Source organism: Accipiter gentilis, chromosome 10 (assembly GCF_929443795.1).
Source record: "Accipiter gentilis chromosome 10, bAccGen1.1, whole genome shotgun sequence".
NCBI lineage: Eukaryota > Metazoa > Chordata > Aves > Accipitriformes > Accipitridae > Astur > Astur gentilis.
In genome coordinates this window covers 4,198,230-4,212,015 of record NC_064889.1, presented here as the reverse complement: position 1 = coordinate 4,212,015, position 13,786 = coordinate 4,198,230, and the positions used below count along the sequence as shown (strand labels likewise).

The following is a 13,786-nucleotide window of genomic DNA, read 5'->3' as shown; positions in this document are numbered from 1 at the left end:
GATGTTTCCTTCTGCTCAGAGACAAACCGCATCCTCTCCCCACTGTAAAACGGGGAGAGCGTGACCAGGCTGCCCATGCCACGGCTCAGAGCTTGCCAGGGCAGTGCTGCTCCCAAAAGGCTGGGACAATCTCTCCCTGCGGAGCGTCCCCATCGTATTCGAGCAAGAACATTTATTATCTTCGCTAAGTACGTACCCTGCCCCCCCACACACACTAGGGATGGAGGTTTGCAGGGAAGCCGGTGGCATCCGCCGTGTTTTCCTGTCGAATGATTTTCGCCTCGTGCCCAGGGATTAAATAGAAGGAACATGGCCTATTTTGTAAGGAGCATTGAAAGCGAAGCAGGTTATTTTTAAAGCTTGTGGTTGTATTCCTGCTGCTGGGAAACTTCCACTTCCTGAGGTCACGGGAGGACAGTCAGTAACCTGGAAAACACCAGTACGGATCGTGGCTCTCCAGGGCCAAGCGCTGCTGGCAAGGTTTAAATCCCAAAAAAGCTGGTGGCTCCGCATGGGTTATTTGGGGTTTGCAGCAGGATGGCTGGGACAGGATCAGGCCCAGCCCCAGCGCTGCCCACTGCCACCCACCCAGGGAAGGGCTGAGGGTCCAGCTGGGCTCCTGCCTGGCTGCAGAACAGACAAAACACAGCCCAAACAAGCTCAAAAGTTTCCTGGCCAGGCCCTTTGGCTTCCCTGCATCAGGAGCCAGCACAGCATCTCTGCCTTCCCCAGAGCCCCGTGGGCTCTGCACCCGGCCGGGGCACAGCACCAAAGCTGCCTGCTCGCACAGAGGTGTGCCCCCCCTTCTCACCCCAGTTTGGGCCAGAACCACTCTGATCCAGGAGGTTTTGGGGATGACAGGAGCTGGGCTGCACCCTTCCCTGCTGAGCTGGTTATAAAGCTTGCAGAGGTTTAGGGAAGATCATAGAACGGTTTGGGTTGGAAGGGACCTTAAAGACCGTCTAGTTCCAACTCCCCTGCTGTGGGCAGGGACACTTTCCACCAGACCAGGTTGCTCAAAGCCCCATCCAACCTGGCCTCGAACGCTTCCAGGGATGGGGCATCCACAACCTCCCTGGGCAGCCTGTTCCAGTGCCTCACCACCCTCACAGCGAAGAACTTCTTCCTTACATCTAGTCTACGTCTACCCTGTTGCATTTTAAAAGCTGTTACCCCTTGTCCTTTCACTACATGCCCTTGTAAAAAGTCCCTCTCCAGCTTTCCTGCAGGCCCCCTTTAGGTACTGGCAGGCTGCTCTAAGGTCTCCCTAGAGCCTTCTCTTCTTCTCCAGGCTGAACAACCCCAACTCCCTCAGCCTGTCTTATAGGAGACGTGCTCCAGCCTTCAGATCATCTTCGTGGCCCTCCTTTGGACTCAAACAGGTCCATGTCTTTCCCGTGTTGAGGACTCCAGAGCTGAACACAGTACTCCAAGTGGGGTCTCACGAGAGCGCAGTAGAGGGGCAGAATCACCTCCCTCAACCTGCTGGTCAGGCTTCTCTTGATGCAGCCCAGGATACGGTTGGCTTTCTGGGCTGCAAGCGCACACTGCTGGGTCACGCTGAGCTTCTCATCAACCAACGCCCCCCAAGTCCTTCTCCTCAGGGCTGCTCTCAATTCACTCATCGCCCAGCTTGTATTTGTGCTTGGGGTTGCCCCAACCCATGTGCAGGACCTTGCAGTTGGCCTTGTTGAGGAACCTTCATGAGGCTCACACAGGCCCACCTCTTGAGCCTGTCCAGGTCCCTCTGGATGGCAATCCTTTCCTCCAGCGCATGGACCACACCACACAGCTTGGTGTCATCAGCAAACTTGCTGAGGGTACGCTCAATCCCACTGTCCGCATCCCCGACAAAGCCATTAAACAGTGCTGGTCCCAATACCGACCCCTGAGGAATGCCACTCATCACTGGTCTCTGCTCAGACATCGAGCTGTTGACTGCAGCTCTTTGAGCGAGATGCTTACAGGTGTGCTGTTGCCCCACGAGGTGGGCCAGATGTGCACAGCTGGCTGACAAGCGCCAGCCATGCCCATGAACTCGCCTGCCCTATTCCCAGGGAGCCGATGCCAGGTCTCACCCACAGCACTTCCCTACCTCCTCCCACACCTACAGCCGCTGGCGTTTCCCCAGGCTGGGCGCACCCTGGGTGTCTCGCACCCATGTCCATCCTCTGCCTTCTATCCACAGTTTTAAAGCAAGAAAAGCCACCCAGAGCAATGTGGCTGTCCCCATGGACCCCTGTCCCAGGACACGGCTGGAGCCATTTCTTCTGCAGCACCACCAGCCAAGCCCCCAGCTCACCCCAACCCTGAGCTGCAGGCAGGGAACCTGCACCCATGGCAGGGTGCAGGTCTTCCCCAGTCTGGCTGTGGGAGAGGGTGTCACAGGTGGGTGCTGCCCAGGAGGGAGGTATCCCTGCTCCTGGTGCCAGGGAGGCATGGCTGTGCCCAGCCTGTGAGTTCGGAGAAATGCGGGGTTGGGGTGGAGTGGGGACATCAGGTGTGGGAACAGCAGGAAAGGCAGAAGAGGGACTCTAAGAAGGTGCTGAGGGCACCTGGATCAACAGGCCATCAAGACCCCCATACATTTACATGCAGCTTCTGAGGACGCCTGGGTCAGGGAATAAAAGGCAGGCCAAGAGGAGAGCCAGCCCACAGCCAGGCTAAAGCAAAGCCTCAAGTCACAAAGGGAAAACATAGGGTGGCAGAAAGCAGGGCAGGAGCCAGAAGCCACCCAGATACAGAGACAAAGGACAGCGAGTGAGTTGCAGTGATTCACAGAGGTGTAGCAGGATGGAGATGACAGACCATACCTGCCACCACCTCCTAAATGGTAGGAAGGGGCATGTCAAAAGCAAGGATGTCGCCAAATAGAGCCACCCAGGAGGTGCAAGGAGGACTCGATCGCTGGTGTCCCTCCAGATACGCCGAGGTGACCACATGGGTAAAAGCATCTCGGTGCCCGACCACCAGATTACCCAGGCAGTCACAGCGGGGCTCGCAAGTAGCAAAAATGCCAATGAGTTTCACTTCTATTTTGTTCATGATTAAGAAGTCACCCTTGCTTTCTGTAAGCCCCAGAAGCAGGGAGTTTCTCCTCCTCCGCTGGGAAGCCCCCGCAGCTGGATCCCAGAACAGGATGCAGCCTGGGCTGGATCCGTTGGGAAGTCCCTGCAGCCCTGCCGGGATTTCAGCCCAGCACTGGGGTTAGCATCCTGATTTAAGCTCAGATCAGCCAAGGCAGGAGGAGCAGCGCTGGTGCGTGGCTCAGGGAGAAGGCAGCCCCGCTGGTCCCCAGGCGGGCAGCAGGGAAGGGACACATTTAAATGATGGAAGCAGCAAGGAGAAGGGAGTAAAAGCAATTTTCCCCTGCCATTTCCTCAGAAAACCTCCTCTTGAGTTACCCAACGTCCCCCCTGTCCTGGGCTGGCCAGGAGTCCAAGCACTGCGGCAAGGCAAAGCTTCTCCCGACATAACTGCCTCAGGAAGGGGACCATAACCTCACGGCGGTCTCCCAGGTATTGCATTTGCGGCAGGCTGGATCCGACGCCTCTCCTGGGTTAATAACGATACCAGCATCGTGATAGGAGCTCAGGGAGGGCCAGCACTTGGCAGGAGCCAGAGACGCCCAGGCTCGCAGGTGGGGATGGAGAGTCTGTCACAGCTCTGGTGACATGAACCAGTTTCCAGGCACCTATTCAAATGCAAACAAATAATAGGCCAAATGGTTTCTTTCAGCATCCAGGCAGGGCAGATAGCATCATTTGGCTTTGAAACCCTCCCCAAAAACTTAACCCATGCAAATGCGGGGGTTCAACAAACGAGGGACTTCATTTCCAGTCAGGCTTCGGGCCAGCACATCCAAGCCTTGCACGTGAGACTGGGACTCACCTAAGCATCATGTCCCCAGCCTCCAAACTCCTCCACTGCTGTGGACCACCACAGGCTGCAGGACCTCGTGACAACATTGTCCCCATTGCTCCTGGGGGCAGAGGCACATCAAGCACTTGAACCCCCTGAGCTCATGCAGGCAGCTCCCCTCCCGCATTTTGGGGAGGCAAAGCATGGTCTCAGGGCTCCTGCCTCCCTGTCCCCATCCCAAAACCTCCCTGGCAGCTCTCACCAGCCCCAGGAGATGCTCTGGATTTTTCTGGGAGCCAGAAAGAGCACACTGGGCTCTCCGTGGCGGGCACATTCCCTGATGTCAGGCGATGAGAAAAGGTCTCCAGGAGACCCTACCTGGGAGGGCAGGAGGACACTATTCCTCCCAAGGCAGGTGAAGGACCTGACCAGGGGTGACCAGGTCCATCCTCGGAGCTGCCCCACCTGGAAAACTCAGAGCCAGACCTCGGGCTAGCTGCTGCTCAGGGTGACGAGGCTCAGAACCTCCGCTCGGCTCCGAGCCGAGCCCAGCACCCTGGGATGCCCGCAGCCCTCCCTCCCTGCTACGTTCCTGCCTGATTTCAGCGGGCCATGCCCGCAGCCTGCAGAACAGGCTCGGCTGGCAGCAAGCCCAGCAGGACAGGACAGGACAGAGCCTGAGGGGGGGGTGAAGAGCAGGCTGCAGGCACGTCACCCTCGCAGGAGGTCAGGACAAGCCTCTTCAGGGACAGGGCTGTCCCCAGGAGTTTGGCATCTCCCCACCACCTTGCCCACCAGGCCCCGGCAAGCAGAGGAAATAACGGAGACGTGAGGATCTGGACACCAGAAAGCAAGCCCCAGGCTGCTGCTGCCAGCCGTGGCTCTCCAGCCCGGCTGCTGATTTAAATCCAAGCCAGATTGAGCCGATCCTGTTTCCACACCCAGCAACCCCAAGGCAGACAGACAATGACAGAGGGACAACCACATCCCAGAGCCTAGTCTCTCCGCTCCTTCTGCAAAAACACCACACCCAGAGACGCAGCTTGCTGGCAGTGCACGACCTACCTCCCTGGGCTCTGCGCCTTCCCGGGGACCGGAGAGGAGGGATTATCCATCCTGGCACAGAGAGCTGGGACAGGGTCTGCCCTGAGCATCGCCCTGGCTCTGGCTAAGGAGGAACCAGCCCTTCGCAGAGCAGCAGAGCTCAGCAGCAGGGGAAGGAGGAGGAGGAGGGGAGCTGGCAAATCCCAGCTGCAATTAAATGTGGTTCCCAGCTTATTCCCCTGGCCCAGGCACTGCTGACCACCACCCCCCAAACACACACACAATTGCCCTGGGCTGAGAGAAGGAGGGAGCATTTATAGCCACAGCCAGTGGAACCAGCTGGTGCTCGTTGCCTTGCCTGGAGGAGACGAGTCAGGGTCACCAGAAATATTTGAGAAGTGCAGCCATTAAAAGATTTGAGCTGTCTGAGCTGTCTCCCTCCACCCCCCCCGGTTCGTTGACGCCCCGCGCCAGTGCTCTCCCATGCGCGGATCTGCCTGGTCTCGCTCCTCCACGCCGGCGCACGCTCCTCCACCTCCCAACGCGGTGGGGATGGGTCTGGCTGGGTTGGGGCAAGCAAAATCCCACCGGGCTCCATCCCCCTGCACGCGCAGCCCCAGAGCTGCTGCCGGCCCCGACGAGCAGGCGTGACTTTGCTCCCCGTTGGCAGCCCTGTCGATCCAACACGCTTCCTAAGCGCGTCGGCAGCGCAGCGTGCCCGGCAGGCTTGATCTTGCCCGGCCGCCCTGCTGGGAGCTGCACCCCACGATCCCCTTTGCCATAAGGAGGAGCCGGGTCAGGTCGCTGGGCTGCTTTGGTGTTTGATCCCGAATTGTTGAGTGCTTGGGGCCGGTGGGGGTATCCGTGCGGCTGACGAGCCACCGATCAGCAGCTCCGCTTGTTCCAGCTGCCGGGGCAGGAGGCACCCAGCACATCCCCAGCGGCTGGTCCCGGCAGGACCCTGGCTGCTTCTGCACCCGGGAGGAGATCGGAGATCCTCCCACGCCGCAGCATCCCACCGGTTGGATATAGGTTGTCCCTACTGCTTGCTGGCCTGGCCTGCATATAAACCCCGGTCTCCCAGCGGTCAAACCAAGGATGCCAGATTTTCCTTCCATAGCGGGGAGAGGCTCAAAGGGAAGAAGCAAGACAAGAGCTCCTGGAAGTTGCCCGCCGGAGAAGCAGCAGCGACGGGCTCTCCCGTGCCGGCTTCGGTGCTCGCTGGGGAGGATGCACTGGCCGCCACCGCCACTGCCACCTCCCCACCCGGCTGTCATGCCGGCGGGACTCGCGGCAGTGCCTCGGCCTTGGCTTTCCCACGCAAGAGCAGCCTTGGGAAGCGGGAGGAGGGAGCAGACCTGCCCCGTGTTCCCGGCATTTCCTCTTGGCCCTGCGTGCCCCGGGTGTTTTTTTTTTCTTGCCGTGACCCTGAGCGGGAGCAGGGAACAGCCTGTGTCCTGGATAAGGGCAGCGACTGAAACCATTGGGACACAGGGAGCATTGTGTGCACCCCCAGCCCCCCTCCCCACCGCCACCCTGCCCCTGGGGTGCCCACCCAGCGGCGGGAGCACCAGGGCAGCCCCTGGGATGCTTGGAGCTGGTTCCATCCTCCAAACCTCAAGTGCTTTTGCAGAAGGTCGTCGGAGGGACGGGGGGCAGCAGGAGGATGCTCCAGCACCCCTGCCCGGCCAAGGCAGACCCCAAAACGCCTGCCTGTGGGCAGGGAGGGCCCCAGCCAGGCAGCGGAGGGAAGAGGCAGGAATATTAATGGGAAGCAGGTTCTCCCGACCGATGGGTTTGCCGTGCCGAGCCAGCCCTGGGAACGTGGTCCGGACATGGGGGTATGCAGGGGGGTGACCGGTGGGGCAGGGAGACCTTTGCGGGTGCTGAAGGACCGCAGAAAGCACAGGTCCACCCGTGGAGAAACTGAGGCACAGCCTTCAGAGGGGGTGCACGCAGCCCACAAAGGACCCTGTCCTGTCCCCATCCCCATGCCAGGATGCTGGAGCGCAGGATGAGCTCCCAGGGCACTGGGACATCTCCCCTCGCCGGTCGCACACCCTGTGAGCAGAGGCAGCTCTTTGCGGCGTTCAGCCTTCACCGAGGGTGTGACCGGCCTGGGTTTGGGGCCCAAATCTGCAAACGTTTCCCAGGGTGGCTCCAAGGAGGATTAACTCCTTTGCCCGGGCTGCACGCATCCTCCCGGCACTGCTATCGGCTCTCCCACCCTTCCAGGTCCTTGTCCCCCACCCACACCCAGACCCTCCAAAATCTATCTCCGGGACATCCCAGGGACCATGCTGCGATGGGGGACCCCAGGCAGGATATCCCCCCTGCCAAGCTGGGTCCGGAGGAGCCGGGATGCCGCAGCTGGATGCCGGCATGGCTCCAAAGGCTGCTTGCGGTGCCGGAGGCTGGCTGCCCGCCTGGGGATGGCAGTGGCAGGCTCCATCCCGAGGGAGAGCAGGCGGGAGCGGGGCTGGGGGGGGTGGTGAAGGGACGTGCCATTCCGCACAGCATCTGGCCTCAACATGGGGCCAAAGCAACGGCGGTCATGGTCATGGTCATCCAGTGCACGGCCAGCGGGGCCAGGATGAGGCGTTAACCCCTGCGGGGTTAGCACGGGGCTGAGCCGCCCTAATTCCCATGGCTGCTGCTGCCGCTGGAGGAGCTGGGGTGGGCTGGGGTAAGATGGGGTTGGGATAGGATGGGGATGGGATAGGATGGGATGGGGCCAGAGTGAGATGGGGCCACGGTGAAGGGGACCTTCCCAGCCACGGGATGCAGGAGGAAACATGTCCTGCCCGGACGAAGGCTGCGCGACGCCTCCGGCCGTATTTCGGTGTGTTCGTCCCCGCGGGCTGGGGCCAGGGAGGGCTCCGGGAGGATGAAGCACAGCCCGTCGCATTCCCAGCGCCGCAGTTATTTTAACAATACCCCGCTGGCCTGCATGCCGGGGCTAATTTTAACCCTGGAGCCACGCCAAGCCGGCCCTAACTTTCCTCGCTGTGATTTATCCCAGTCATTTCCCTTCGAAAACAAGGCCCCCGTGCCAGCCCCGCTGTCTCCCCAGGCAGCGGCACGCTGCCCTGCGTCCTGCCCCACTGGGCAGGGCAAAGAGGGGCAGGATTTGCTCCTCGGCATGTTGTTTGGAGAGCAGGAGGGCGGCCGGTGCGGGGGTTCCCCCCGCTGCGGTGCTCAGCCCCCCGCCGCCCACAGCACAGGGATTTTCGGAAGCTGGCTGGAAGCCGGGGGATGCTGGGATGCGGAGCCTTCCCCGGGATCCTGGAGCAGCTCCGTTTTCCACAGACATCTCTGGGAAGGAGTTGGGTGGGTTTTCTACTGACAATTTTATTGAAAAGGCTGTGGGGCTTTTTTTTTTTTCTTTCCCTTTTCCCAGTCAACAGCCATGCTCGAGAAAGACATTTCCCTTCGCCTCTGTGCGTCTATTTAAAAACTGATCGGTAAAAATGCTGCAGAAACATTTGCAAAAAATGGAAAGTATTGAAAATATCTCGTGACAAAAAAGAAAAATCGTTCTCTTCCAAATAAAGATCTTTTTTCTTCTCTTTTTTCCATCAGAAAAGCTTTTAGTGTGCAAAATGTCGACCGCTTTGATTTCTTCTCCCAGCGGGCTGGGATGCACCCATCTCTCTGCTCCAGGAGGATGGGTTTTCAGAAAGCTAAAAATCACTGGGCAGAGATATCTGCACCGTTACCTCCACGTCCGTCTCTCTTGTGACCCCCCTGTGCCCCCGCCAGACCCGCAGCAGGGTGGGAGGTCCCCAGGGAAAGAGGTGGCATGGCCAGCCCACGGCCAAGCCCTTCCCCGCAGGACTGCAGCCTGCCCGCCCGGGAAGGGGGAAGAAAGCCCAAAGGTATTTGGTCACTAGCGTCACGAGTTCCCGTTCGTTCTCAGCCCGTCACAAACAGAGGAGGTCTGCAAGGCTGTGGATAGAGAAGTGCGTGATTTCGGCAGGGCAGCAAGCGGAGGCGTTAGAGGTTGTCGTACATGCGTAATGTCTTCTCCAGCTGCTGGCTGACACGCTGGTAGAAGACGATCTGCTGCTTTAAGTAAGACTGCATCATCCTCTTGAAGTCAGCCACGCGCCGCTCGTGGAAGTGGTTCATCTCGGCTTGCAGGGCGAAGCCCACCACGCGGCAGCGCTTGCGGATCCCGTCCGCCTCCTCCTGGTCCATCCTGCCCTCATCGCTCATCCGCTGGCTCTCCTTCACCTTCGCGAAGGCGCCTGGCGAGGCAGGGGGAAGGGTGAGAGGCTGATGGATCCGTACGACCCTCCGTCCCCCTTCCCCTGGCACAGGCATCCCCGGCCAGCGCTGGTGGGTCCCTTCGCCCTCCGTGCCGAGGCACCAGCCTGGCCCCACGGCCAGAGGTGCAGAGCTGCCCCGCGTGAATAAGGGAGGGATCTGCGTGCTCCCGGGCTGTCATCTCCTTGTGCCCATCAATCCTCATCCCTCTCCTCCAGGCAGGGAAAGACCAAGAACCTTTTCCCTCTGGACTCTGACCTCCCCAGCTCCTTTTCCGCCCCATCCCTGGGCGGTCAGCCTCACATTTAGCCGGAGGTTTGGGGCTCTGGGCTGCTGGAGGGATGCGACTCAAGGCTCGGGGTGCAAAGCTAACGTGGGGCAGCGTTATCGCAGCCGAGCACCCCAGCCACGCCTGCCCTGCAAATGTTTGATGTCACCCCGTGGATTGGGGTCAGGAGCAGCCCTGGGAGAAGCCAGCCCAGGAAGCAGTGAATCGGGGTGTGGGAAGGGTGCATGGTGCCGGCTGGAGCTCGGCTGGGAAAGCATCTCCCTCTCTCAGAGGCGGCTGGTGCTCTGACACCAGTTTTTCCTTCTCCTTCCATTTATTTTTACAGCTCGGTTTCAAAAGAATCCTGCCTGGCTCCAGCCCTGCATTCCTCCCCCCTCATTAGCACAGAGGCTCTTTGCCCGAAAACAGGATCTGGCCCGCAGCTCGCCGGGCTTTTTTTTTTTCCCCTCTCCCTGCCCCTTGCCGGGAGCACCAGACCCAGGGGTTACGGTGCTCCCACCGCACCAGCCCCGCTCCCAGTGGAGAGGAGGAGGAGGAGGAGGAAGAGGAGGAGGAGGAGGAAGAAGCAAAGGTTGGAGGCCAAATCCTGCCTTCCGCTCTGCCCACGCGGCCTCGCTTCCGGATGGGATCCAGCCCCTCTTCACCCGCGGCGGTAAACAACGCAGGGAGGGAAAAGGCGAGGAAGCGGCCAGGGCTGGATCGCATCCTCCCTCCCTTTCCCCCTTTGCCTTCCCAGCCTCCTCCAGGGATGCGGAGCGATGCACGGACACCCTCGGGGTGCTCGGATGAGGACAACCTTGGCTTCAGCCTACGGCAACCCCCCTCTGCCCCCGAAAAACCCAGGGACGCCGGTGCAGGCATCCCCTCCCCGCTGGAGGGCTGTGGGCAGCCGGACCAGGAAGAGCGTGTGGACTTTGGCCCCGCTCCCGCACCCGGCTCCCCGTCTGCCTGGGTGCAAAGGGACACCCTGCCCTGCCTCCCCAGGAAGGGCAGAGCAGACCCCTCTTGCCTCCTCTCCTCCTTCCCGACCCCCCCAAAATACCCAGGGGACCTGAAAGCACAAGGGGACGAAGGGGACGTGGGGAGCCCTGATGCCCTGGGGGTGCTAAAACCACCCCCCCCGCCCCCCGGGCTCAGAGGGGTAGGGATGTACTCTGGAAGAGTTTGACCCTGGTCGTCCCCAGAAAGTCCAGTGTGTGTCCCAGCCGTGTCCCAGCCCTGGGGGAGGAAGCCCAACCATCCCCGCCGGCGACCCAACCGCTGCCTCGGCCGGGGGAGGAGGATGAGGAGGGACAAGCGGTGGTGGGTGGGGATGCGACGCAGCCCCTCTTTCACAAGGTGCTGGGCAGGCCATCCCGGAGCCAACGGCAATGGTGCCAGCTCCCGCTCAGGGCAGCGACGTCTGCGCTGACCCCCGTCCCCGTCCCGTCCCCCCCCGGCCAGCACTTTGGGCAGCAGTTATGGAGTCCACAGCATCGCTTGAGGCAAAACCTGAGCCTGGACTCAACAGCCCCAGCGGCCTCTCCCGGGCTGGGGTGACCGGGAAGCCACGCCAGCAGGGACCACGCTGCCTCCCTGGAAGCCACGGGCAACGGTCCCCATCCTCATCCCCATCCTCATCCTACATCCCCATCCTCATCCTACACCCCCATCCTGCTCCCCATGCTGCTCCCACCCACGTGGGGCCATCATGCCAGAGAGGTCATCACCAGGGGAGAAGAAGCCACCCTTACCTTTCTGGAGATGGATGATGTCTGGGAAATTGGAGAGGAGCCCCTGGTACAAAGAGAGAGTGTCCAGCATGAGGAACAGGTCGTTCTTGGGCTGCTCGGCAAACATCTCCCCCACAGTCTCGTACGTCTTGCCCGTGTGGGAGATGGCGTTGTTGAGGGCGTCCGAGCTGTAGGGGGGGTCCATGTGGAAGGAGTGGCTGATGGCTTGGAAGGCATTGCCCAGCTTCTGGAACTCCTTCCGGAAGCCCCCCACGTGCTTGCGCACCAGCTCCGAGGCCACGTTGGTCAGCTGCAGGACGCTGTCGTCCATCTTCTTGCTGAAGGCCTTGAAGGCGTCCACGCGGTCCTCCACGTCCTGCAGGTCCTGGTGCTCCGTGGGGATCTGGATGGTGAGGAGGAAGCTGGCGCCCACCATCTCGTCCTTCTCCGCCCGGCGTTTGCCCAGCTTCCACTGCTTCTCGTCACGGCAGCAGAGGAAGTGCTGGAAGCCCTCGTACTGGGAGAGGACGGGGTGGCTGGTCATATGGTCCATCCAGAGGATCAGCCGCCGCTTGCGCTTCTCGATGAAGTCCTCCTCAAAGCGCCCGGTGGCCTGCTTCTCGGGCAGGTGGGGCACCGAGATGACCGTGAACTTGTGCAGGAGGCGGTTGTAGAGCCAGTCAAAGTGCTTGTACCGCCGGTAGACGGGCGAGTTGATGTTGCTGGGGGTCAGCTTGTAGGAGATGTAGCTCTTGATGCCCTTGAACTTGGTTTGCTTGGTCGGGTCCTCCACGGAGCAGATGAAGGGGTGGGGGTTCGCCCTCCACTGGGGACCTTTGGAGCCCATCTCGATGCAGTACGCCTCGGCGATCTTGGACATCAGGGGCACGTCGCCCAGGATGAAGGCTTCCACCCCCGAGCGGACGAAGCAAGAGAAGCGGTTGAGGTTCCTCCCCACCACGCTGCCCCTCTTGGAGGAGCTCATGCTGTCCTGCCTCTCCAGCGCCGGCTTGGGATGGTAACCGGTGTGCTGGTGGTGGCCATACGCCGCCGGGTACTGCAGGCTGGGCGAAGGGTGCCCGTTGGTGCCCGGCGCGCTCCGGGGCTCCTCCACCACCGTGCAAGTGTCGTCCCAGTCGTCCCAATCATCGTCGTCGTCGTCCTCAAAACTGCCCTGGTAGGAGATGCCGGGGTTGGGGGGAGTTGTGTAGAAGGAGTCGTGTCCCGGGGAGCCGGCCGGGCTGCCGGAGTAGTCCGTGTAGTTGGAGCCCGAGCGGGAGCGGAGGATTTCGACGTAGGAGGCAGGGAAGAGGCCGGTCTCCCCGCGGCTGTTTTGGCCCTGTAACCACCCGTCCAGGGAGTTCTCGCTGAAGATGACGAGCTCCTCGTTCTCCTGGATGCTGATCTCCTCTTTGTTTTCGCTCTGGAAGTTGTAAAGCGCTCTGGCTTTCAACGCCATGGCCGGTCCCAGGAAGGGGCGACAGGGTGTAACGCAATCCCCGTAGCCTCAAAAAAACCCACCCCCCCCCCGGCGATACCGCAACCTCGATCGGTGCCGGGGGCCGGCCCGCGCTGTGGGAAAAGGCTTGGTCGGTTTCTCAGGCAAATAAAAAAAGGTGGAGAAGAAATCCCTTACGAGGTGACGACAAGTTCCGTATGTCCAAGTGCCCCCCCCGATGCCAGGGCCCCGGTTGAAACCAACATTCCCCGGTCAAGCGAGCGGCATTTCCCTCGCTCCTACGGGATGGAACCCCCGGCCGGACCGAGAACCGGGCTCTGCCATGGCCACGCAGGTTTTATCTCGCTGGGACGCTGATCCCGCGGTTTCAGTCTCCGGGAGGAAAGAATCCGGCTGCCAGCGAGGAAATAAATCCAAAGCGACTGTTCTCGGGGGGCTCCTGCGGATAAGACACCCCGGTTTCCTCCGGCCGGCGGCTGCGGAAAGCGCCGGGAACCGACCTCAGCCCCAGCCCAACCTCCCGTGATCCCGGCCCGGGGATTTTGCAATTCCTTTCCAGGCCGACTTTCCCGGCGTTTGGTGGTTTGTTTTTTTTTTTGTTGTTGTTTTTGTTGTTGTCTGGGGGTTGGGTTGTTTGGGGTTTGGGTTTTTGGGGTTTTTTTCCCCCTCCCCCGAAATCCCCCAAATCTCCTGCAGGATGGAGGGGAAGGGGTTCCGTAGGGGCAGGGCACCACCGGGATCGGGACCGGGACCGGGACCGGGACCGGCCCCCGCCGGTGCCGGTGGGGACGGCGGAGGAAGGGGGAGCCCGGGAACCGAGCACAGCCGGGGGACCGGAGGAAGAGGAGGAGGAGGAGGAGGAAAAAGAGGACGGGGGAGGGGGGGGGGGGCTGTCAGTACCGCCGCCCGGTTCCGGTATCGGCGCCCGCTGCCGCTGCGCGATGTCGGTGCTGCTGCCCGGCGGCGGGGCTGTGGCCGCCGGCCTCCCGTGACGCACGGGGCGGGGGGGGGGGGGGGGGGGGGGGGGGGTGAGCGTCGGCGAGCGGCACGGCGAGGGCGCACGCTGCCCTCTGCAGGCAGCCGGCCCGGGGAAGCGGAAGGACGGGGTACGGCTGCCGGTACCGGCTGCTCCCTGAGCGGGAATGGTGGCGG

At 61.4% G+C, this 13,786-nt stretch overlaps 1 protein-coding gene across 2 annotated transcripts; it reads right to left on the bottom strand.

Annotated features, from left to right (window-relative positions):
- Positions 1–8,236: 8,236 nt before the first annotated feature.
- SNX33 (sorting nexin 33) lies at positions 8,237–13,625 on the bottom strand. 2 transcript variants are annotated; one of them, XM_049811470.1, is made up of 3 exons: positions 13,535–13,614; positions 11,197–13,073; positions 8,237–9,155 (listed from the first exon to the last, which is right to left on the bottom strand). In XM_049811470.1, the coding sequence occupies exons 2-3, from the start codon at positions 12,632–12,634 to the stop codon at positions 8,902–8,904; spliced, it is 1,692 nt and encodes a 563-aa protein (XP_049667427.1). In that variant the 5' UTR covers positions 12,635–13,073; positions 13,535–13,614; the 3' UTR covers positions 8,237–8,901. The 2 variants fall into 2 exon arrangements, with proteins under 2 accessions (XP_049667427.1, XP_049667426.1); XM_049811469.1 differs by having other exon boundaries at positions 11,197–13,625.
- Between the last annotated feature and the right edge of the window lie 161 nt (positions 13,626–13,786).

Coding starts and splice junctions, on each gene's coding strand:
- SNX33 (XM_049811469.1), bottom strand. CDS start 12,634: ATGGCGTTGAAAGCCAGAGCGCTTTACAACTTCCAGAGCGAAAACAAA. Junction 9,156..11,196: donor CATCATCCATCTCCAGAAAG/GTAAGGGTGGCT, acceptor CTGCCTCGCCAG/GCGCCTTCGCGAAGGTGAAG.